Below are 22,500 nucleotides of genomic sequence, written 5' to 3'. Positions count from 1 at the left end.
GGGAAGAGAGGGAAGAACTGCCACAGAGGAAGAGAGAGAGATCAGGATATAGATACACAGATAGAGAGAGAGAGGAGAGAGAGAGATAGAAAGACAGACAGATAGAGAGGGAGAGACAGACAGAGACAGAGAGAGAAAGAGAGAGATAGAGATAGAGAGAGAAAAAGAGAGATAGAAATAGAGAGATAGAGAGAGAAAAAGAGAGATAGATAGATAAAGAGAGAGAGAGAAAAAGAGAGATAGATAGATAGATAGATAGATTGATAGAGAGAGAGAGTGTGTGTCTGGATTCTGCCCTCTTCTCTTCCCCTGCTTTATAGAAGAGCAAGCAGTGCTTGGGGCTGGAGCTGAGATTGAGACACACGGGTGCTTTCTGACCAGAGCTCCCTCATAAAAGAGCAATTAAGGGGACTACTTCGGCGAGGAGAACACTGCAGTGGGCGGCATCCTGCGAAACTATCCCGAGCGTGTGCTTACGCTACAACATAAGCCTCGAGGGGTGTGGCATTTGGAAAATGGCACAAAGGTTGGGCGTCCTTGGAACAGGCTCGGAATGCAGTCAGCTCCTGTGATGATTAGCGCGGCATTAGCGTTAGCAGCGGTGGTGATTTACGACCGATTTAGCATAAATCGCGGCCAACTTCCTAGCATACACTCTTCCTCGCACAACGCTAGGGTGTACACAGTATATGCTATGCGTGTGAGATTTCTGCAGGACACCCGATTCACCCTGCTAGCTCTCTGTACTTTAGCTAAATACACGCGGCGCAGTTAACACCTCGGATAACGCGCGCTCTGCTAGCACTGCCCTGATGTATCTGGCGTCGGCGGCGTTTGCTGGGTGAGGGAGGGAGGGCCGCGTTCGGCAGGACACGGAGCTGCGCGGGCTTGATTAGAGTTACAGTTCTCTCTGAGCGACGGCGGATAGAGGCCTTGAGAAACGGCCTGATTGAGGACGTAATTCTGAGCGCGGGGAGATTTCATGGTTAGGAGCGTGAAACTGAAGGAAAGATGGATGGGCCTCCACAAATTAGGAGCGGGCTCGGGTGGGGTGGGTGGAGGGGTGGGTGGATGGTGTGTGTGTGGGTGGGGACGGCAGCGGAGGAGATGGAGGCAGCGCCAGGGCCTTCGCCTGGCAGCCTTGACTGGAAGACGGACCACAGCTCTGTAAACAATGATGCTCGCGGCACGCTGTCAATCACTCGTTGACTCATGCAAATCCACGAGCTCTAATATTGGGCTGCGGAGCGCCAGGCCTCGGCTCCCATACCTGGCAACCCTGTCAGACGACCCAGGCGCTGTCTCTCGCCATCTCCCCGGCCAGCCATCAGAATAATAGAAAATGCCAACCGCAAATAAAATGGAAATGTAAGGAAGAAGAATAGGCTCGGCATGCAAACAGGACAGCCAAATGATGATTATAAATGTCTTAAAGCTAGCCAGCGGATCTCCAAACTCCTAGAGTTCAGCGGCTCAGTAGTTGGTGAATTGCAGTAAACAAAACGGCCCATTTCAACACCTTCAAGGCGACTTAAAGAGATACGCATTAATTGCCGAGTCCTATTAAGGCTGGAACTGCACTGACTGGGTCGGATGCGTTTAATGCCGGTCGACGAAACCCTATGCATTTCAAACGCTCTGCTTGGTTCAATGCAAAGCCTCCTCTCTCATCTACCTCTGAAAAACTGGCCTGCCTGCCGTGATCTGTATGGCTGAGATTTAATTACGAGATTACCTGCCGGCGCGGCGGGGTCCAATCGCCCTCCTCCCCTCCTCTCTCTCTCCACTTCCAAAACACACACACGGCTTCCCGCCGCCAGATGTTCCACGCAGACAACATAAAAAAAAGCATCCTCTTTCGCTTCTCCCTCTATCTCTACTCACCTCTCGACGTTATCCAGGTTCCCCGTGCCGCCCAGGCCGCCGATGGTGTAGAGCTTGCCGTCGTACACCACGCTGTTGTGCCGACACCGCGGGACCGTCATCCTGGACACCAGGTTCCAGTTGTCCAGCAGGGACATGTAGCACCACACGTCTGACAGAGGGACGCCCGACTCCATTCCACCTGGACGAAGGTGCAAAAAGGCGGACGCTGATGAGCGCTCAAGTCTCCGTTTACACCCTCGATCATTTTTTTCAATCCGCTTTTTTTTTTTCCCGCGCAAATTAGAACGCTTTTGACAAAGAGATGTGGCGGAAAATCTGTTTTGGGTGGAAAATGACAGCTACTGTACTGCGGGCTTTAGGTGGGCTTTTGGTGAGCTATTCCTGCTACGCAGGTGGGGGCGCACAGTTGAAATGAATGCTCAATTTGGGCGCATAACAGGCTGGCATTTAGATGCTAATGTGAGCCGGATGCGCAGGTGAGCGTCGGCTGAGTGTAAGTATAGCTCATCTCAAACGCTGAACAAAATGGCTGAGTTGCTTCATGCATTACTGTTGCATTATTTAGAATGATGATTGGTGACACCAGCTACCGCCAATGGTTCTCTTTCACCGGCCACATTTCACTGCTATTTTCCCCATACTCTCCATTAAGAAGTGCCCAAGTGCATTTACTTCCATCGAAAAGCACATTGCAGTGATATATTTTTACATTTTATATAAAAACTCATACATCAATAAGTAGGTCTGAAACTCTTCAAAGGAACACCTATGGGGAAATACTGCATTGCCACAACACTTAGAACTGCTGTGGCATGTGTTTGAGGGCACTGATTATTATACCAAAGGAAATATATTTAATGAGAAATGACTACAATGAAATGATATTTCTTTATTTCATATGCTTATTATAATTTGAATCTAATATAGACTTAACTCACTTTAAGAGTTACACCATTGTAACGCACAATGGCATAGCAATCAATGTACTGTATTTAATACTATCTATCAAATAAAATACAATAATCCAAATCCACATTTGTGCACACACACACACACATATACACACACGTGTGCACACACACACACACACACACACACACACACACATATATAGAGAGAGACACACACGGACACAGACACAGACACACACACAGACACACACACATAGAGAGAGACACAGACAGACACACACCCCTGCCTCCTCCTCCTGAGTGAACCTAGGTTACTAAAAATAGAGGCGTGTCACCCGTGGGAGGTGTGTCCATGCTGTGAGCGACACATGGAAGACTTGATTACCTGACAGGTAGATATTATCCCCTGCTGAAATAACGGAGAAGAACTCGCGGTCGTAGAAAGGCAGGCTGGCCAGGGGGTACCACTTGTTGTTTTGCGGGTTGAAGCAAGTGACGGCTGTCAGGGACCGGTGGTTCATGCCAATGACCTGCCGACCCCCCACCAGCACAATCACCTCTGCAACACCTGGAGAGACGGAGAGAGGGGGATAGAGAGAGGGAGAGAGAGAGGGAGGGAGAGAGGGATAGAGGGAAAGGGATAGAGGGAGGAAGAGAAAGAGGGAGACAGAGAGGGAGAGAGAGAGAGGCAGAGAGCGAGGGGAAAATTACAAGAGAAAAGGTTTTCTAGTTTCACTCACAATGGGATTGCAATTTACGGTCTGGCCCATTTCATGAAGTTGTAAGTGGCATTGCACAAAAGATTCTTCGCTTTTTCTGACTATCCAAAGTTCTCACTCAGGTTAGCTTTATTTTTTTACATTTTTAGTCATATGAATTGAATGGAATGACCATTGTCATAATAGATTGTACATCATTACAACACTATACACAATGTACCATGACTCCATTGTTTCCAGATCATTCTTGCTGTCATCACAGTAGCACCTAGCTTTGATGCCTAATTTTTCACAAACACAAAAATAGAAGGAAATAATAAACAAAAACAAACTGCATAGTGGCCGTAGGGACTCGGATGTGATTAAACAACGAGGCATAATGAACAAATGGCAGTCTGAGAGCTGTCAGTGGCGGCCGCGCGCACCTGACAAAGCACCTTCCTCCTCCAGACGCAAACACGGCCTCGCGCCGGCCGCCGTCTCAGGGCCGAACCCATAACGCAGTGTCACCGCCGCCTAACCTCCTCAGCGGAGCAGAATATACTGTAGCGCACGTCTTTGTCTGCATCCCGAGACGTCTGCGGCTCCACAAAGCCGCGCCGCCTGAGCTAAGATATATAAAAACCGTGTTGATGTACGGAGCGATAAAGCCGGGCGATTTTCATCGAGAGCGAAATGAAAAGAGATTTGGCGCCTCTGTCTGTGTGCTCAGGGGGCTCTGACATTTGGTGCCAGGAAAGAGGCTCCCCGCGCAAGATTTTATCCCAAAACCATGTGGATTAAAATTCATGACATACAATCTACTAGCACAGTCAGCTGGGGTAGGGCTAGAGGGGCCCAGGCAGCACTCGTCTGCGACTCTAAATGAAATGTCAAACTTTCCCTGCTTGTTTTGGAACAGGAAAAGCTACTGAAATCCGTCTTCGCTTAGGTTTAATAATGAGGAAATCCATGCAAATTATGTCGGAATTTATTGGTCTGTTTTGGCGTGGCTTCCGCCATAAAGTCAATGCCTCTCTTTCTCTCCCCCAGCCAGCAGAAGTGCTCACCTCACATACACCAGCTGTGTCGTAAGATAGGAGGCACACACTGCCAACTAAATAGACGAGCTTTGGAGTAAGTAGGAAGAGAGAGGGAAAAAAAACGACAATTAAAATAATCATTTTGGGATGAAGTTCACTGTGTGAAAAGTCTGGTTCCTTTAGCGTGTCCAGGGCAGACTGGCCACTGGCTCCTCAATGCCCAGCTGATTAAACCTCCTCTGTAAGCCAGTGAGGCAGGCTGCCACAGGGCAGTAGGACACACAGAAACTGGGGCTTGAACAACAGCCGGACTCCCCTGGACAGGCCATGCCGGAGCTGCCCTGCGCTGGCCCCACACCCCCCGTCTCCCAGCAGGCCCGGGGACACGCTTGCATTCACCAACATCAGAGCGGACAGGTCGTCCATCATCTGTCCCCTACGTGCCCTCCACTGCCTGTCCACCTGACCACCAGTCTCTCTCTCTCTCTCTCTCTCTCTCTCTCTCTCTCTCTCTCTCTCCCTCCCTCCCTCTCCTTCCCCCTCGCCTTCCTCCCTCTTACTCTCTCTCCCTGTCTCTCCCTCCCTCCCTCTCTCTCTCTCCCTATGTCTCCCTCCCTCCCTCCCTCCCTCTCTCCCTGACTCTCTCTCTCCCCCCATTTCTCTCTCCCTCCCTCCCTCTCTCTCTCCATCCCTCCCTCTCTCTCCCTCTCTCTCTCTCCCTCTCTCTCTCTCCCTCCCTCTCTCTCTCTCTCTCTCCTGTGCTGGGTAATCCGTGCTGCTAGCTCTGCGCAGCATGCTAATAGAGGATGACTGGGGATCGGGGCTTAGGGGCCTGTGTCCTTCCTGTGGGTCCAGGGCCCCCGCTGTGGATGGCAGAGAGGCCGCCGCTGTGGCCGGCGTAGCCTCCCGACCGCTGACAAACCTGAGCGGACAGGCATTAGGGCCAGTCGGCGGGGGGTCCGCTCTGCCTGGTCACCTTGCGTGATTGGATGCCGGGATTACAATATATTAAGGGGGCGAAAGTTTAAAGGCGCGGCGCTCGCGCCAAAAGCCCCTGCGCGGACACTAGCGCTGGCGACCGAGGGGGCTAAGATTTCTCCTCCTCCTCCTCTCCTCCTCTCCTTCTCTCCTTCTCTCCTCTCGCTCTCGCCTCCGTGGCCTCCGCACTGAGAGCATCAGAACAGCGCGGCGGAGGCGCTCCAATAAACAGCTGAGCATAGCAGTAAACGTCTGTGGAGGAAGCTGAAGCAAGAGATTGCTTTTAACGGCTCTGGCTTGATTGTGTGGGATTTATACAGGCGCCACTTGATACACGACCTCAGAGGGGTGGGGGGGGGGGGGGGGGGGTGGGGGGGTGGAGAGATACTGTACACACACCTCAGCTCTTGGCTCTTCACGAGACCAGCACATTTAGATCATCATTCATTTCGAATAGACGGAGGATTTATTTTTAACCCCGACTGTCTGTCATGTAAATGCTGCGGCCTTATAAACACTAAAGCGTGTCTGAGTTTCCCAAACACAAACGGCACAGGTTTATTTATGCATGAGGCGCTTTTAAAAAGAGAGATGCAAAGCAGGCAGCCCAAAAAAAGAGGGGAATGTTCTAGAAAACAGATTGGCTTCCTCGGAGGGTCTTGAGCCACAGCTGTATCGCAGCTCTGACAGGACCTTTCCCCAGGGTTCATGTGTGCTGACATTCTCTCTGTCTCTCTTTTTCTCTCTCTCTTGCTCTCTGTCTCCCTCTCTCTCTCTGTCTCTGTCTCCCTCCCTCTCTCTCTCTCTCTCTCTCTCTCTCTCTCTCTCTCTTTCTCTCTCCCCCTCCCTCTCTGTAGTGTGTAAACACAGGTGAAATTTACCCTCATATTTATGAGCTGGATGAAAGTGTGGGACACAGAGGGTGAAGAAGGGAGGGTGTGTGTGTGTGTGTGTGTGTGTGTGTGTGTGCGAGGCATGTGGCTAGCCTGGCGGCGCGCAGGTGCTCGGATGCCCACTGTTGACAGTTTGTTTGCCAGGCGGCGTGTGATCCGGCCCTGGCCGTCCTGCGAGGTCACTCTTTAACTTCATTAAAATGGAGGGGCAGGAATACAAGATGAAGGCAGCTCCCGCTGCACGCCACGCGTCAGGCCCAGCTGACAGGCTCCAGCATCTCCAGCATCGCACGCCATCCAACGCCCGCAGCCTTTAATCCAGCGCTGCCGCTTTTTACTTTTCTCCCCTGAGACGGCCATATTTGGAGTAGCACTAAGCGTATGTGTAGTCACATCCTTAAGTAGCTCTTGTTAAATCTGTTTTATTCTCATTTTGAGAAATGATGGTATTCAAGTATAACAACCCAAAATCAACTTGGCTGCTTTCCCATTGAGCTTTCTTTCAATCATGTCCTAAAGTAATATCCTGAAGATGTTCCAGAGCCTGACAATGTGACAGATGCCTAACTGTTGGAATAAACCTTAAACAAACTGGAGACTGTATGCCATGCTACTGACGGGTTCATTTAACACTCAATGTTGCGAAAACAGTCCCTCAGAACAAGCCATCAACAATGAAGCATTTGAATGAGATTAAACTTCAAGTCTGGGAATGACAAAAATATTAAATGCCACAAAAGCTTCTGACATATAAATTTGTTTTTCAACAAAAAGGCCTTCATAATAATAACAAAAGCATATTTGCCTTGATTTTTGTACCGATGAATCTTCCAAGCACAAACGGAAAAAAAATATCTATAATTTGTAATCACTAACATAGAAAATCTTCGCAAGTTTAAAAAGCACAAATGAATGAAAAACTATTAAGGCCTCATCTGTTTCACTCGCTGTTGATAATCAACCAATATTAAGAGTCATAGATTCCCATTGCAGCTTGCACACTCCCACCCGCGCCAGATGCTCTGCATAAAATAGTTCTGCTAATTGAATGTAAAATGCAAACAGAACAGTAGAACTGGCAAACATGAATATACAAATGTGTTTCGTGGCTTTTGTGCCCCTCCCGGCCGCCGCGGGGGTGGGGGCACGGAAAGGTGGGGGCACGGACAGGTGTGCGGGCGGGCGGGCGGGCGGCGGGCGGCTCACCTGCGGACAGCCGGGGCCTGGTGCGCGGCGTCTGCATCTCCTGGCGCGCGTGCGGCAGCATGTGGTAGCGCTTGGCCTCGTTGACCAGGTCGCGGCACGCCTCCGACGCCTTGATCAGCTCCTCGTTGTCCACCACGTTCAGCAGGTAGCTGGGGTGGATGAAGGGCAACCGCACCACCGCCAGCAGCTCCGACAAGTGCTGAGAAATGGAGGGATAGAAAGAGAGACACAGAGAGAGAGAGAGAGAGAGAGAGAGAGATTCAGCAAAATCAATTAATTTAACACAATTGATTAAAAACCCATAAAAAATTAACAGCATATGGGAGCGAGGATCACAGATGCAGGCGTGAATAGCAAGAGGCAATCTCTCAAATAAACAAACACATAAAGAGAGAAAAAACACCATTGGGCTGCTGCTTGGGCGTTCGTGACCATCTGAAGCGCCGTAAATTGGCCGGCCCTTTTTTTTTTAAGCCGGGCAGCCTCCTCGCGGCGGAGCATCATTTTAAAGAAAAGTGGCATCCAGTTCTAACGGCCTCGCTGCCAGCCTGCGCGCGCTGGTAAACCTCTCGCCATGAACTCCACTCCCAATTAAGGGGTAATCAAACACGCCATCACTGCCTGTCGGCCGCATGCGAAGCCTGTTGGATGGTAATAAGCGGGCAGAACGGCCCGTAGCACAGGTGAGCCAAAAAGCGCTGTGTTCAACACATAGCGCGGAGAGGGCTTTTTGGGAGAGAGAGGGGGGGGGGGGGTTGCCATGGTGAGCAATCCCATCACCGAAATCGTTGCTTGTTCCAGTACATCTCCGTCGAGGCCTTTTGTCCACGTCGGGGGGACTTGTAAACACAAAGCGACGTGCCCGGCAGCTGCTGCAGCTTTTTTCACTCCTCTTTATTCTGCTCTCCTTGGCATTGGGTTTCAAAAGAGACCTGCCAACCATGTGGACACACCTACTGAGGCCACACGGCAAGAGAGGGAGAGAGAGAGAGAGAGAGGGAGAGAGAGGGAGAGAGGGAGAGAGAGAGAGAGAGGGAGAGGAGGGGAGAGAGAGAGAGAGGGAGAGAGAGAGAGAGAGAGAGAGAGAGAGAGAGAGAGAGAGAAGGAGAGAGAGGGAGCGAGAATGAGAAAGAGAGAGAGAGAGAGAGAGGGGGGAGAGAGGGAGAGAGAATGAGAAAGAAAGAGAGAGAGGGGGGGGAGAGGGAGAGAGAACAAGAAAGAGAGAGAGAGAGGGAGAGAAAGAGAAAGAGAAAGAGAGAGATCGAGATCGAGATCGAGAGGGAGAGAGCAGCTCGAAAATAACTCCGGCTGGCTGGCTGGCTGGCTGCCCACTCTCTGATTGGCTGGCTGGTGCAGGGCACCTGTGGGCAGTAGAGGCGGAGGTGCGTCCGGCTGAAGACTGCGGGGGGAGAATAAACAGGTCACGCATGGGGGAAAGAGCCCGCGGCATCTCATAACAGGCCCAGGTGGGAGGATGTCTTCCGCCATTTGCACCAGAACACCACGCTAGTTTATCAATGTGGCATTTGCAGAGGGCAGGGTCAGTGAGTAAAGCAGACGCCACATGCTACCAGCAGCCCTTCTACTCACACTCCTACCCCAGCACCTCCACCAGTCCTCCTTCAGCACCCCCACCAGCCCTCCCTCATGCTACCACCAGCCCCTCTCCAGTCCTCCCTCAGCCCTCCACCAGCTCTCTCCTCCAACTCTCTCCTCATCCCTCTATACCAGCCCCTCTCCATCAGTCCTCCCTCATCCCTCCATCAGCCCTTCTACTCACACTCCTCATCCCTCTACACCAGCCCCTCTACTCCAGCTCAGTTCCTGCTCTCCTCATCCCTCCACCAGCTCCTCCCTTCACACTCCACCATGCCTCCACCAGCTCCTCTCTTCACACTCCACCATGCCTCCATTAGCCCTCCACCAGCCCCTCTCTTCACACTCCACCATGCCTCCATCAGCCTCTCCACCAGCTCTCCCTCACACTCCTCATGCCTCCACCAGCTCCTCTCCTCCAACTCTCTCTCACGCTCTTCATGTCATAATATCTAACGCTAGGGAAAGGTATTAGAAAAAAAAGAAAAAAATGAAAATCCGTAGCCAGCACTTCCGGAACTGGAAATCCCACTGGATTACAGCCATTCCCCCCTCTGCCTAGGCAATCAAGGCTTATCGACTGCATGATCTGGGAATGTGAATGCGGCTCGTCTCCTGACTTGACTGAGCATATCTGCCATAATGTCATGGCATCAGGGACTCGGCGCTATGCTACAATGAATATGCGATCAAGATAGCGAAGTGCCACACAGCTGAAATCCGGTTTTATCCTGGGTAGAGGGGGAAAAAAAAGAGGAGTCTTTTAGAAGCTTAGAAACGCTGACAACTGCACCCTGTTTTGGAGACGTTTTCCATCATGGCCGTCCCCTCCCTGTTGGCCCCACTGCAGCAACGGAGCCGCTTGCGGTGTGAACCGCAGGGACCAGAAGCTCTCCCTTCCTTCTCACATTACTGCTGATGCCAGAACTGCTGATTTATTTTCATTTACATTCCCCACTTCATTTCCCCCGTGATGTCCGACAAAAAAAGTAATTCTGGCCATTAAAAAGTTCAATTAAAGGACTGAAGCAGAAACCTTCATTCATGACCATATGAGAGAGAGAGAGACAGAGAGAGAGAGAGAGTGAGAGAGAGAGAGAGAGAGAGAGAGAGAGAGAGTGATAGCACTATGTAATTCATTCTTACTGTTAAAAATTGTGGCATTGAAAAACAAAGAGCTAAATAGTAATACTATACTACACTGTGGTACATGGCAGTAATGAGACTTTAGAAAGAACTAAAATGCTACAGAAAAAAAATCATTGATATGCAGAAGACAAAAAGGAAATTTGCATACCGCATACAGGCTTACTTGCTACATAGTCCAACCAAATACACAAACACACATAGATATAAACACACACAAACACACACTCACAGACACACACACAAAGATATCAACACACACACACACACACACACACAAAGATATCAACACACACACAAAGATATCAACACACACACACACACACACACACACACACACACACACCCACCACCCACACACACACACACAGATGCAATCATGCAACCCTCAACAAGGGCTACGTAAATAAGCTTGTGGAGCTAATAATTTATTCATGGCTCCACAGCGTCTAATGCATGCTCTGTGGCGGCCACATACTGTAGCTAAGCTAATCAAGAGAGAGGCCCAATTACTGCAGTTAGCTGCACAACCTTAAATCAGGGCCCGTAATGAGCAGTTCATGGCTCTCTGTTCACGGAGCAGCCTCCTGACACCGCACTATTGTTGCCACTGGTTTATGGCCAGACATGCTCGCCGAGTTCCCATTTCATTTTTTTATTAGAAATCGCTAGGAAAACTACAGATTTGTTCCAGAACATGTAAATACGTTTTTTATACTATTTAACATGGGGTAATAATGGAACAAACAAGCTTCTTTTTTTCCAGCAGCATCAGCAGCAGTGTGAGGGTTGGAGATGCGAGCGATCAGCACCGTGTGTGCGCCCGCCCCGTCGGAAACTCGTCCAAACATGCTAATTCCGGCAGACGCTAGCGCTGAGCTGTCTCCGTGGCTACGGCTTGATTGATGGGCACCGGCGGAGCTGCTGAAAAGGAGACGGATGAAGCCCGGTCGCCGGCGCCACGGCCCTCTCGCTGTGATAGAAAGCCCCGCGTCTGCACTTCAACAGCGTCGCCGCGGCGACCGGGAGCTTAGCGCGCCGAGCGCTGTCAGCGGCGTATTGAACATATTGTGTGGGGATGTGCTTGATTCCTATTAAATATGGGTGCCTGCCTTCAGCCAGTGAAAAATGACCTGCAGCGGGAGAAAGAGGCCCTGTCACCCAGCTTGCCGTCGCTGCTGATTGCATCTGATGGTAAAGCAGGCTCTGTGTTGAGGTCAGAGGCAAATAATTGTCTCTAAAGAGTTGGGGGAGGGAGGGAGGGAGGGAGGGATGGATGGAAGGAGGGATGGAGGTATGGAGGGAGAAAGTAAATCAATCAGAGGTTAGGAGAGGGAGAGAGCGGAGGCAGATTGGCACAGAGCTATAAGGAGACACAGGAGACAGCTGCCCCCGACTGAGAGCTGTCTTCAAACAAGCCAGGTGGACAAGGAGCCAGGTGCCGCGGGGGTTTAACAAAACAGCAGTCAAATGCACACACATCTGAGCTGCGAGAGCCATCGCTGCTCCTCAGCATAGCCGCTAATGGCAGGTGTACCATAATAAGCCTGCTCACTTTCAGCACCACCACCACCACTGCATGGCAACTGTCACCCTCCACTCTAGCTGGCCTATAGCAACAGCTCTCAGACCAGTGAGAACCACACATTATTATCCAACACAGACGGAATGAGAAAAAACCCGATAACAATAAAATGAAGAATTTGCCGTGCCATCCTTGTACAAAGAACCCCCCCCCCCCCATTTCCTCTCTGCGATAGGAGTTGCACTGCACTAAATCGAAATCCTCAAATCCAATCAGTTTGATCCCATCTGATTGGATAAAATCTGACACTATATATTATTCATGCAGATTAGATGGATGTCTTGGAATGTGTATGAAAGCTGAATAAATAAACGCAGAGGCTTTGATCAGATGTGGGTTTTAAAGCAAGCTCTGCCAATTTGCCAATCATGGTCTGATTCTTCAGACGGATCAACCCAAATGTCACCCACAACTTGTGCTCGGGGCCACGACACCCCCACAGGAGCCACTTGATCAGAGCACCAGGCCCCCCCCACAGGAGCCACTTGATCAGAGCACACGCCCAATCATGTTCTTTCTACCTGCCACCACCCCCAAGGCATCTGTTTTTTTTATATTCATTTTTCTGTTATTAATCAGAAGTTCAACCTCTCTCTCTGGTTCTGTGATTGCAGTCCCAATCTTTCTTTTATTGCCTGGTCTTATCTGATGATTACACATCATAATAAGATAACAACCGGCCTTTGAAGTAGGCCGAGCCACATCAGAGCAGCAGCCGTTTGTCTGAGTGCACTGTGCTTATTTCATATATACTGTAGCTCCCCATCTCCTGCCTCTGACGCGCAGCACAAGTCTGCATAATACACTCAGCCGCGCGCAGCACACCAAAGAAGTCTGGCAGGGTAAACAAAGACTCCTACCTTACTGTACGTATCTACCCACTCCATCAAATTGGACTGAAATGGTCTGAAACCTGGAATACAAACCCCAAAGTGGAGCGAGACAGAGAGGGAGAAACTATGAAGCGACAGAGAGAAACCGAACAAGGGAACGGGGAAAAAAAGAAAAGAAATAAAGAAATAAATGAACAGAAAGAGAGAGAGGGGGAAAGAGAGAGAGAGAGGGAGAAAGGGAGAGAGAGAGAGAGCTCTTCCTCACAGTTCTGCATCAGTGCCACGCTGGATTTGTGATTTCATAGGCTGCGGGCCCCACGGGACTGTTGCCGCCGAGCCCAGCTCATTTTCAGCCGAATTCAGATTGATTTCCTCTCGCGCGCGCTTTTTCAATGGAGTCTGTCTCGGGCCAAATAAACATAAGGTCACTGCATCAATCTCCATTGCTTCTCTTTCATGCCATCTGAGCTTGTTTCACAGCATAGTTTCGCACTCTCCAAACAGCGCGCTCCATTGGCTCGCGCCGCTCCCCGCCTCCTCCTCTGCCGCAGCGCCGCGGGTGATTGACAGGTGCGGCTGATTCGCGCGAGGCCTCCGACACGGAGACATATGTGCGCATGTCACACCGTCCGCTCTGACGCAGTGTCAGGAAAACAGAGCGAGATAATTGGCAAGAGTTGTGACTTGTGAAGCAAATGCAGGGAACGCGAGAACAAATACAGGACAAATAACGTCAGCACAAAAAAAAAGCCAACTTTGTTTCCTCTCTCTGAACTCCAAAGGGCAGCGTTAATGGTATAGTTCGTGTTGGTGGTGTTGGTGGTGGTGGCCCAAGAGGAACAAATGGTTTCTACAACAGTGTGAAGGGGGCTGTGTGTGGATTGTTTTTTTCCTCTCGCCGTTCAGCTGGAAATTCAAGCCGCTTGCTTTTTCCACTTTTTCTTGCACGTTGTCCAGGACTTGGCCACCCATGGCAGAGGGGCTTCGGAGGGAGCCAGCCTTGGCCTCCTGCTCGCTCCACACTCTCCGGCTGCTGTATATTTCACTTGACACGAGCCTCCGCGGCCAACAAAGCGCGTGCGCCCTCCGTGACCTTCAGAAGTCACTGGCGTTTGATTCAGTGCTCCCCAAGCCTATTCCGGGAAGACCACTGGTGGATTTGGAGGTAGATTTATTGTCGGAGAGCGGTCGGAGAACAGAGGTGGCCGTTGCGACGGACCTCCTCGTTTTCGAACGCGGCTGGAACTGCTGCGCTAAAACTCTTGGCCGGGGATCTATTTTCGCTTTCACCTCTGCACCTGCACCGCCCAATCAACCTCCCCGAGCTGACCTCCGCAGTCCAGCGGCTTTTCAGCGGCAGTAAATAAAAAACAAAACACGCCGGCCTGCTCGAACCGAGGGGGAGGCACAACTTGTCCCAAGTGACCGCACTCGTACGTGCTTGCGCTCTGAAATAACATGTTAGAAGGCATTACACAAAATGGGGCTTCAAGAGCTTGTGTGCAGAGTTTCAAAAGCCATTTTGTGTTCCCGGCACATCCACAGCGGCTTAATTTCCATAACTTTTTGGATGTACTTATACAATCAGACACAGCAGGAATGAACAAATTGCTTGGCAAAACGCTGATTTAATCTGGAATCTAGTAAATTCTGATTGCACTGATGATAAGAAAAAAATTATTTTCAATCATATGCACATAACAAAACAAAAAAAAATAATGAAATCGTGGCAAATGGATTCGCTTCTGCCACAGACATGCTTATGAAAATTTCCGCATTTGTCACCATAGGCCACAGAAAAACTGAAATGCTGAGAGAATGCTGCCTAGTTTAGTCTTTAAACAATGAGGATTTCAGAAGCGGGCGCGGGAGGAGGCTCGTCTCTGTTCCCTTCCTATATTCCCCGACTGAGCGGGAGAGACGATTTAAGCCCGAGCCCTGATGTTGGAGATAAGGTGTCTGCTAAAGCTGCTGGCTTTGGGAGGAAAGACCTGGTGTAAATTCCTGCTTGCCCTCAGAACTCCTCGACGGGCTCGCCGCAGCCCTGGTATGTGTACACACTGGCGAGACGCAGAAGGAGGGAGGGAGGTGTGTGTGTGTGTGTGTGTGTGTGTGTGTGTGTGTGTGTGTGTGTGCTGCTGCAGGAAAACAGACGGGGAAAGAATCAAAAGAAAAGCATTGAGTATCCTCTTGTGCATTCGCCGCCAGCTAACAGCCTTCTGCCGGAGGATCTGTAGAGCTGCTGAGTCACTTGGCGAGGAGCCGTTTGTTGTCGTGAGGAGAATCTGAGGAAAATCATGTGAATGTTGTCCGAGTCTGGTGGCGTCTCAAACCGCGCACACGCCCGTTAGAGGTGCTGTCAGAAAACGCAGGACTACGGGGAGTAGGAGAATGTGCCGCCCCGCGCGCTCCTTGAGACTTAGCTTGTTTGTTTGTAGTCATTGCTTCTCACTGATGAAAAGGAGCGAAACTTCAAGCCTACCCCTTAGGGGAGAAGAGGAAATTCTGTACTTTAGATCTCACACCAATTAAATAATAATAATAATAAAAAAAAACCCACTGTAAACAATAACAATATACTCAAAAATGTTTACATATTTATCATCCACACACCTTCCATAGGAAAATGGCTTCCCTCTTTCAAATGACCGAGCACAATTGCAACCGTTCTCTAGGGTACACTAGCTTTTTTTACTGCCATATATTCAATATTCAACACTGCAGACCTGCTGTACTGTACTCTGCCATTCTCCTGCCAAAGCACATGGGATATTTACAGGCCCATGTGTCTCACCAGCTAAAAGCAGCTAATAAGTCAATGTGGACTCGGCCCAACTGGCCACTATGACCTAATCACACGGTAAGGAAACGACAACACAATTATGTTATGTGATAACAAGGTCACTGGCTTTTATCTATGGTGCATGGCCCACAGGGGTCCCAAATTGCACTCAAATCAAAATCCATATGGGGTCCCCTAGAAGCTATGACAGGCTCTGGCTGAGAAAAAGATTCACACAATTAGTGGATCATTCCCGAAAGGCAATTACGTAATAGAGCGCATAAAAATAAATAAAGGCCGTAAACACGCGGGGATCTGTAACTGCTACGGGTCTCTGGCTCAGTAACAGCTGGATAGTCAGAGAGAACAGGCACGTCCATTCTAAAACGATCTCTTGTCTGAAGGACGCAGAGGTCAGAGGGCGCGACGGACAGCTCAGGTCTCAAAGCATTCGCCGAGTGCTTGGAGTAAACGAGTGACACATGTGCGCATCTTTTCTTTCCGCCGCCACGGAGAAGCCTTGATCCCGTTCAGCTTCCCTTCCCTCGCCAGCCTCGGGAGCCGCTCAACCGCTGAACTTACTCGACTCTGACACGCAGAACACACACGCGCGTACTCCAACGGGCGGATATTAAACATCGACGTCAAAAACATCTTGCACATAAACACAACATGAAATTCATTTCCATCAAGACAGATAAAAAAAAAAAACGGCCTAAAACAGATTGAAACGTGCTCCCACAGAGTAACCCCCTTTGGTCTGATTCTATTTCAGTTCATCTTTTTCAATCTCGCCCGTTTAGTTTTTACGACCCTTTCCATCTGTGCCTCGTTTGATGAAGTGGCTTCATCGCAGTGAAATGAAATGTCAGGCTTGTGTGACAGGCATCAACTAAAGAGGCTCACGGAGATGGTGGAGAAGCTGTGTCTCAAACCGCATACTTGCACACTTCAAATACTTAGCGTACTGTACAGTAAGTGTATAGTGCAGATATTGGGACAACATACTAACCATTGGAAAGTGGGCACTAGCGCTTAGTGCACATAAGCTGTGTACTAACGGTAGTGGTAGTGGTAAGTATGCGGTTTGAGACACATGCCTGGGACTAAAAAAAAAACACACTTGGGTATGTGTCTCAAACCGCCTACTTGCACACTTCACATACTTAGTGTAAGTGCATAGTGCAGTGGTTCTCAAACTTTTCACAATTAGTACCACCTCAGAGAACAATTGGCTCTCCAAGTACCACCATTATGACCAGCATTAAAATATGGTAGTGTAGGCCAATTTAAGTAAGCTTTTGGAGACACAGGGATGGACTTGATGGAGGTTTTATACCCAGAGTGGTATGCATGGGGCATTACCTGGACTCGGCTGCTGGGGTCCTTCTTGATCCACTTGATGACGGTCTCGTAGACGAGCTCCTCGGCCTTGGTGTTGAGGCTGTCATTGGACATGTAGCTGACCAGGTCGTCCTTGGAGACGCTGAGGATCTCGTCCTGGCCGGCCACCTCGGGGAAGTTCTGCAGGGCGAAGGCCTTGGCCATGTTGTGCAGCTCCGTGCACTGCATCCCCTCGGCCATGGCCAGCACGCCCAGGCAGTTACTGGCCGTCAGCTGCTTCTCTGATAGACAGAAGACACATGGACACACACACACACACGCACACACACACACGCACACACACACACACACACACACACACACACACACACACACACACACACACACACACACACACACATGCGCGACCACACACACACGCACACACACACACACGCACACACGCACACACACACACGCACAAACACACGCACACACAGATAAATACACACGCGCAAGGACAAACCGAATGCATAAAGCATAACCAATCAGAGGGTGTGGGCCTTGTGTTGTGGTGTTGAGCTGGATTATATTTATCTGGGTGAATTGCACACTGGACCAGGGCGGGCACAAAATCTCAAACAGCTGGTGGGGTGGAGGGAGGGGAGGGGGGGGGGGGGTGGGGGCAGAGAACTGAGAGGGCAAATCGATTGGACACAGGAGAGGTCTGCTTGGGGGTCCCTTTGATCAGTATAGACAGATACAGCCCTTTTTCATGGCACAGAAAGGTCAGCTAAATAACTCCCAAAACCAATAGCTTTGAATGGCGCAGACCTGCCAGCCTCTGTGGTGCCCTTAAAGAAACACATGCACACTGTACCATTGAGATGGCGCCCATTCATTCCAGTGTTGTAGATCGAGACAGATTATCCATAAAATAAGAATAAACGCCATACAAATAGACAGTGTTGGGAAGTAACTGATACATGTATTCTGGATTACGTATTTGAAATACAAAATATGAGTAACTGTATTTAAATACAGCTGCAAATGAAACGGATGGCACTCAAAATAAGGTTACACTGATACATTTCAGGGATTGCATTGTGAACCATTATAACCCATAGGCCAAGGCTTTTCAAACTCAAATTCAAATATTTGGCTCCCGTCTCTTCTTCTCTCTGTTTAGATTGATAACCTAAATGAAAAACCTCTGAGGGCATGTAGAATGTATAATAATCAGTTTTGTCGTGTGTCAGTAGGTTCTATATCTAGCCACCATGTTTAGGCCAGTACAGGCTCTTGTGTCTTGACAGAGTGTTCTGCAAACAGGCATGTAACCCCCAGTGTGCTGTTGAAATGCACTACAAATAATCTGTGTATGCTTTGTTTGGGATTGGGTAGCCTTTTAGCCTATGTGCAGACAAAGCATCTCTGTTCTGTCTTTGACACAATGACATGAAGTGTCTCATAGCACATACAGTAGGTACATACATACATCCATCCTCATTGTAAACCAGGTGGTTGGTTGATACCAAAGCACACATAACCCCAAATAACGGTTTCATCCACTGCTCATAAAATATAATACAATGCTGATGTAATCCAAAATATTCTTTGAGTAATCTATTACAAATTACAAAATAAATTACAAAATAAATTGTAGGGCATGTATTTTGTAATCTGTAGTGGAATACAGTAATTTAAAAGTACCCTTCTCAACACTGGCAATAGACAGACAGATCAGCGTTGTAGAAGAGCACATGCTACAGTACATGTGTGCACCAACACAAAAGAGCTGAATCTCTTTCCTAATGTGTACGATTAGGCGACGAGAGAGATTATCAAGATCATTACACCATCATCCCTGCACCAATTTCATTTTGCAGTGTTAATGACTGGTAATTTCTGCAAAGGCAGCTCATATATGTTCCACTTGGTGTCTCCGACTGCTGTTAAATGAGCTGTTTGAGGGCTGCATAGCATTACTGTACACCGGAACACAGCGGAGAAAAAGCCGGTGGCTCGGCTTTGTAAACAGCCAAGGGGGCTGCGCTCGCTGCAATACAATTCCCTCTGATTCTTATTAACTTTAATAAGGCTTTTAAAAGGCAGTGCTTATTTGGGCGCAGGCCTGCTCCATAGATCAGCGCGGAGATCCGTTCTCTTCCGCTCTCTCTCTCTCACACCCTCCGAAGTGGGGGGAGGGCAAATCCCTGAAAGCGGTCCAACACATCACGTGTCGTGGTGTGAAGCAGCTTTCGCCGATATTTACTGGAGATGTTAAATATCTATGCTAATTGCCCACGAAGTGAGGAGGATGCGAGTGGGTCTGACACCTCTCCATGTCTTATCTTACGGCTCGCATATATTGGGCCCAGCACTCCGCAGTAAAGTATCCCTAAAGGAATAAATGTCATTTCATACCAAGTGAGGCGTTCATGGATTATTAAATGGCAGTTCCCAGAGGTGGGAACTGACAGGAATACTGGAAGACAAACCCCAACCTCAGTGGTCAGACGCCAGGGCTGAGGAATCTTTTTGAAGTGCAGAACGGATTTCACAAAAAGGCACGTCAACTCCCATTCACCGGCTTCCGCCTGATCTCCTCTCCTTTTTCTCTCGCTCTCTCTCGCTCTCTCCTTCGCTTTCTCTCTTTCTTTGTCAGAAAAGCGCGGCTCGAGGCCACAGGGAAGGTGAGGCGTGTTGGTCCCCGCCGCTGTCTCCGTGCACACATATGGCGGCGCACGCATACGGTGACATTTGGTGGCGAATGAGCAGCCCTTTCTGGTGCGCGGGGATATTAAGGCTTCATTAAAAGCCAAAGACCCGGCTCCGCCATATGTGACAGGGGGAGCATGCAGAACCGCTGCCTACCCCACCCACACCCCCACCACCGTCACCACCCCCACCACCACCACCACCACCACCGTCACCACAGCCGGTCTTTGAAAGGCGCCGGGCGTGTTGAAAAATGTATATGGGAGGCTGGCCCACAGCGGTGCTTGGCTAGCCCTGTGTAGCGGGCAGTGGCGTAGGGAGGGAGCCTGTGTCGTCTCCTCCCCATAAGCTGCTATGATCAGCGGACTTTTATCTTCTCGGGATCACGGACACAAATCATCAGCTGGAGGGGGGGTGGGGGGTGGGGAGGGGGGTGTCCCCTGACACGGCCAAAACGACGCTCGCCGGACTAATTTCCAGGTCCGGCGCCGTGGAAACGGTCGTGGCTGGAGCGGGCGGCATTAATAAGTGCATTAATCACGCTCTCGTGTTTACACTGGAGTGGCCTGCACTGGACGTCTATTAATCAGCTCTGGTCCACCACCGATGCAGAACACCAGAGAGAGGAGGGAGAGAGAGAGAGAGAGAGGGAGAGAGAGAGAGGGAGAGAGAGAGAGGGAGAGAGGGAGTGAGAGAGAGAGAGAAAGAGAAGGAGAGAAAGAGATGGAGAAGGAGAGAAAGAGAGAGAGAGAAAAGGAAAGAAAGAGAGAGAGTGAGAGAGCTGTGAAGAGAGAGAGAGGGAGTGAGAGGGAGGGAGAGAGAGAGAGGGAGGGAGAGAGGGGGAGTGATAAGAAGAGGGGGATAAGGAGGAAAGAGGAGGAAGGAGAGAGAGGGGGAAGAGAGCAGAGAGGAGGAAGAGGAGATGTGTCACACACTGCTGGGACTCTGGCAGCATGATCAGACTTGACTGCGACAGGACATCCCATAAACCCCTCGCCCATCGCCTAGACAACAACGGAGACCAGACTGGCGTGCTGAGGCAAGAATCGGCGACGTTCAGGAGCGAAAAGCAGAGATTTGCTTCGTCTAAGCTGCAAGTGACAACACACCACAAACACAAACACACACACACACACACACACACACACACACACACACACACACACACACACACACACACACACACACACACACACACACACACACACACACACACACACACACACACACACACACACACACACACACACACACACAGACAGACATTAGGGCACGGCGGGGGCTGCTTACCTAGGAAGGAGACGCAGACTTTGCAGAAGGTGTTGAACTGGAACTTGTTGGCGGCCTCCAGCAGGGTCTTGGCGTTGGCCGAGTGGATGATGAGGGAGCCGGTGTAGACGAACTCCAGCAGGAGCTCCAGCACGTCCGCGCTGATGTTGCTCATCAGCAGACGCAGCTTCTCGCCGCCCCGGCTCTCGCTGGACAACCTGCGGCACAGCGGACACGCCGCGGTCAGACCACGCCGCTGACCACACCAAACGCTGATCAAACCACTGACCCACCCCCACACACACCACGCCACGGCACGCCACGCTTGCCTGCTACACTTTAGACATCAACACAGCTGGTGCTAAGGTGGTGTGTGTGTGTGTGTGTGTGTGTGTGTGTGTGTGTGTGTGTGTGTGTGTGTGTGTGTGTGTGTGTGTGTGGGTTGGGTAGTAGGGTGGGAGGGCAGGAAATCACGATATGATCATTAAGACACAGCATGCGGCGAGGACCCAATCTGCTGGGTGATGTTTAATTTCACATCCAACACGGCACGCTGCTTATTTCCCTTTTTCTCTCCCTAATCTGCGGAGACTGTCTCTGACTGGAGACAGAACTGAACTGAACTGCATCTCCCAGTCTGAGCTTAAGGGGGGGGGGGGGGGGGGGGGTGGATGGGGGTGGTGTTGGTTGGTTGGGGAGGGAGGGGGGATCCTGCAGTTGTACATTATCATGCATAGCGCACATTAAAATTCATCCAGGAGAGGAGCAGTCTGGAGCAGAGAGCCATGTCTCATTCGGGGAGAGAGGGCAGAGAGCCAGCCACCGTTTTTTTCTCTCCCGCCGCCGCCGAGCAGCTTGTTGAGGTGGCAACGCTGGTGATTGGTGGCCTCTATTGTTTTCTTTTCGAAAGGCGAGGGGGGGTGGGGGGGGCGTGAAGGCAGGGAGGGAGGGGGGTGTTTTGTGAGAGGTGTGTGTGGGTCTTATGGGGGCCTACAACCCTCCATTACATGGGCGGGCTTGGCTGTGCCAGGCGGCTCCGTGATGCCTCCCCATGCAGTCACTGTGGCTGATAACTCTCTAATGAAAGGACACGGCGGTAATGGGAACGCGCGGACCAGCTGAGCAATGGACTCGCGCCCGCAAGGCACTGACAAGGAAATAGCCCTAATGTTTCCTGCCTCCATTTTCTCCACCCACGCCATTTGCAACGGCGCCCAACAAACAGCAGCACCAAGCCCATGCTTTGGCAAATGGTGGCTTGTGCTTTTGTATGTGTGTGAGTATGTGTGTGTGTGTGTGTGTATGTGTGTATGTGTGTGTGTGTGTGTGTGTGTGTGTGTGTCTGTGCATGTGCGTGCATGCGTGGTTTTTGTTTTGCATTCCAACTGTTTGGCAACATAGTGTGGTTGAAAAGCGTAATTTTGCATAAAGACACAGACAGACAGACAGACAAACAGGCGGATGTCTAGGTGATGGACAGAGTGATTAGATCGATGGGAAAGAAGGAAAAGGGGGAGAGGAGGAGGGGAGGAGGATGGGGGGAAGAGAGAGAGAGAGAGAGAGAGAGAGAGAGAGAGAGAACATCAGCACTGCCACAGCTAGCCAGCAGCCACTCGTCTCAGGGCAGAG

The 22,500-nt window shown here is 50.2% G+C and overlaps 1 protein-coding gene across 1 annotated transcript in view; it reads right to left on the bottom strand.

Moving 5' to 3' along the window:
* Positions 1 to 22,500, bottom strand: part of LOC134068092 (kelch-like protein 29) — an 88,330-nt gene that overhangs the window by 16,239 nt on the left and 49,591 nt on the right. The window contains exons 7-11 of the mRNA XM_062523606.1: positions 20,893 to 21,089; positions 16,924 to 17,183; positions 7,617 to 7,815; positions 3,184 to 3,366; positions 1,885 to 2,065 (exon numbers count right to left, since the gene is read on the bottom strand). Coding sequence (XP_062379590.1) covers positions 1,885 to 2,065; positions 3,184 to 3,366; positions 7,617 to 7,815; positions 16,924 to 17,183; positions 20,893 to 21,089 — 1,020 coding nt within the window. The remainder of the gene's footprint in view (positions 1 to 1,884; positions 2,066 to 3,183; positions 3,367 to 7,616; positions 7,816 to 16,923; positions 17,184 to 20,892; positions 21,090 to 22,500) is intronic.

This window comes from Sardina pilchardus, chromosome 20 (genome assembly GCF_963854185.1).
Source record: "Sardina pilchardus chromosome 20, fSarPil1.1, whole genome shotgun sequence".
NCBI classification, from domain to species: Eukaryota; Metazoa; Chordata; class Actinopteri; order Clupeiformes; family Clupeidae; genus Sardina; species Sardina pilchardus.
Note: the sequence above shows the minus strand (reverse complement) of the source record. Positions and strands in the feature narration are given on the sequence as shown.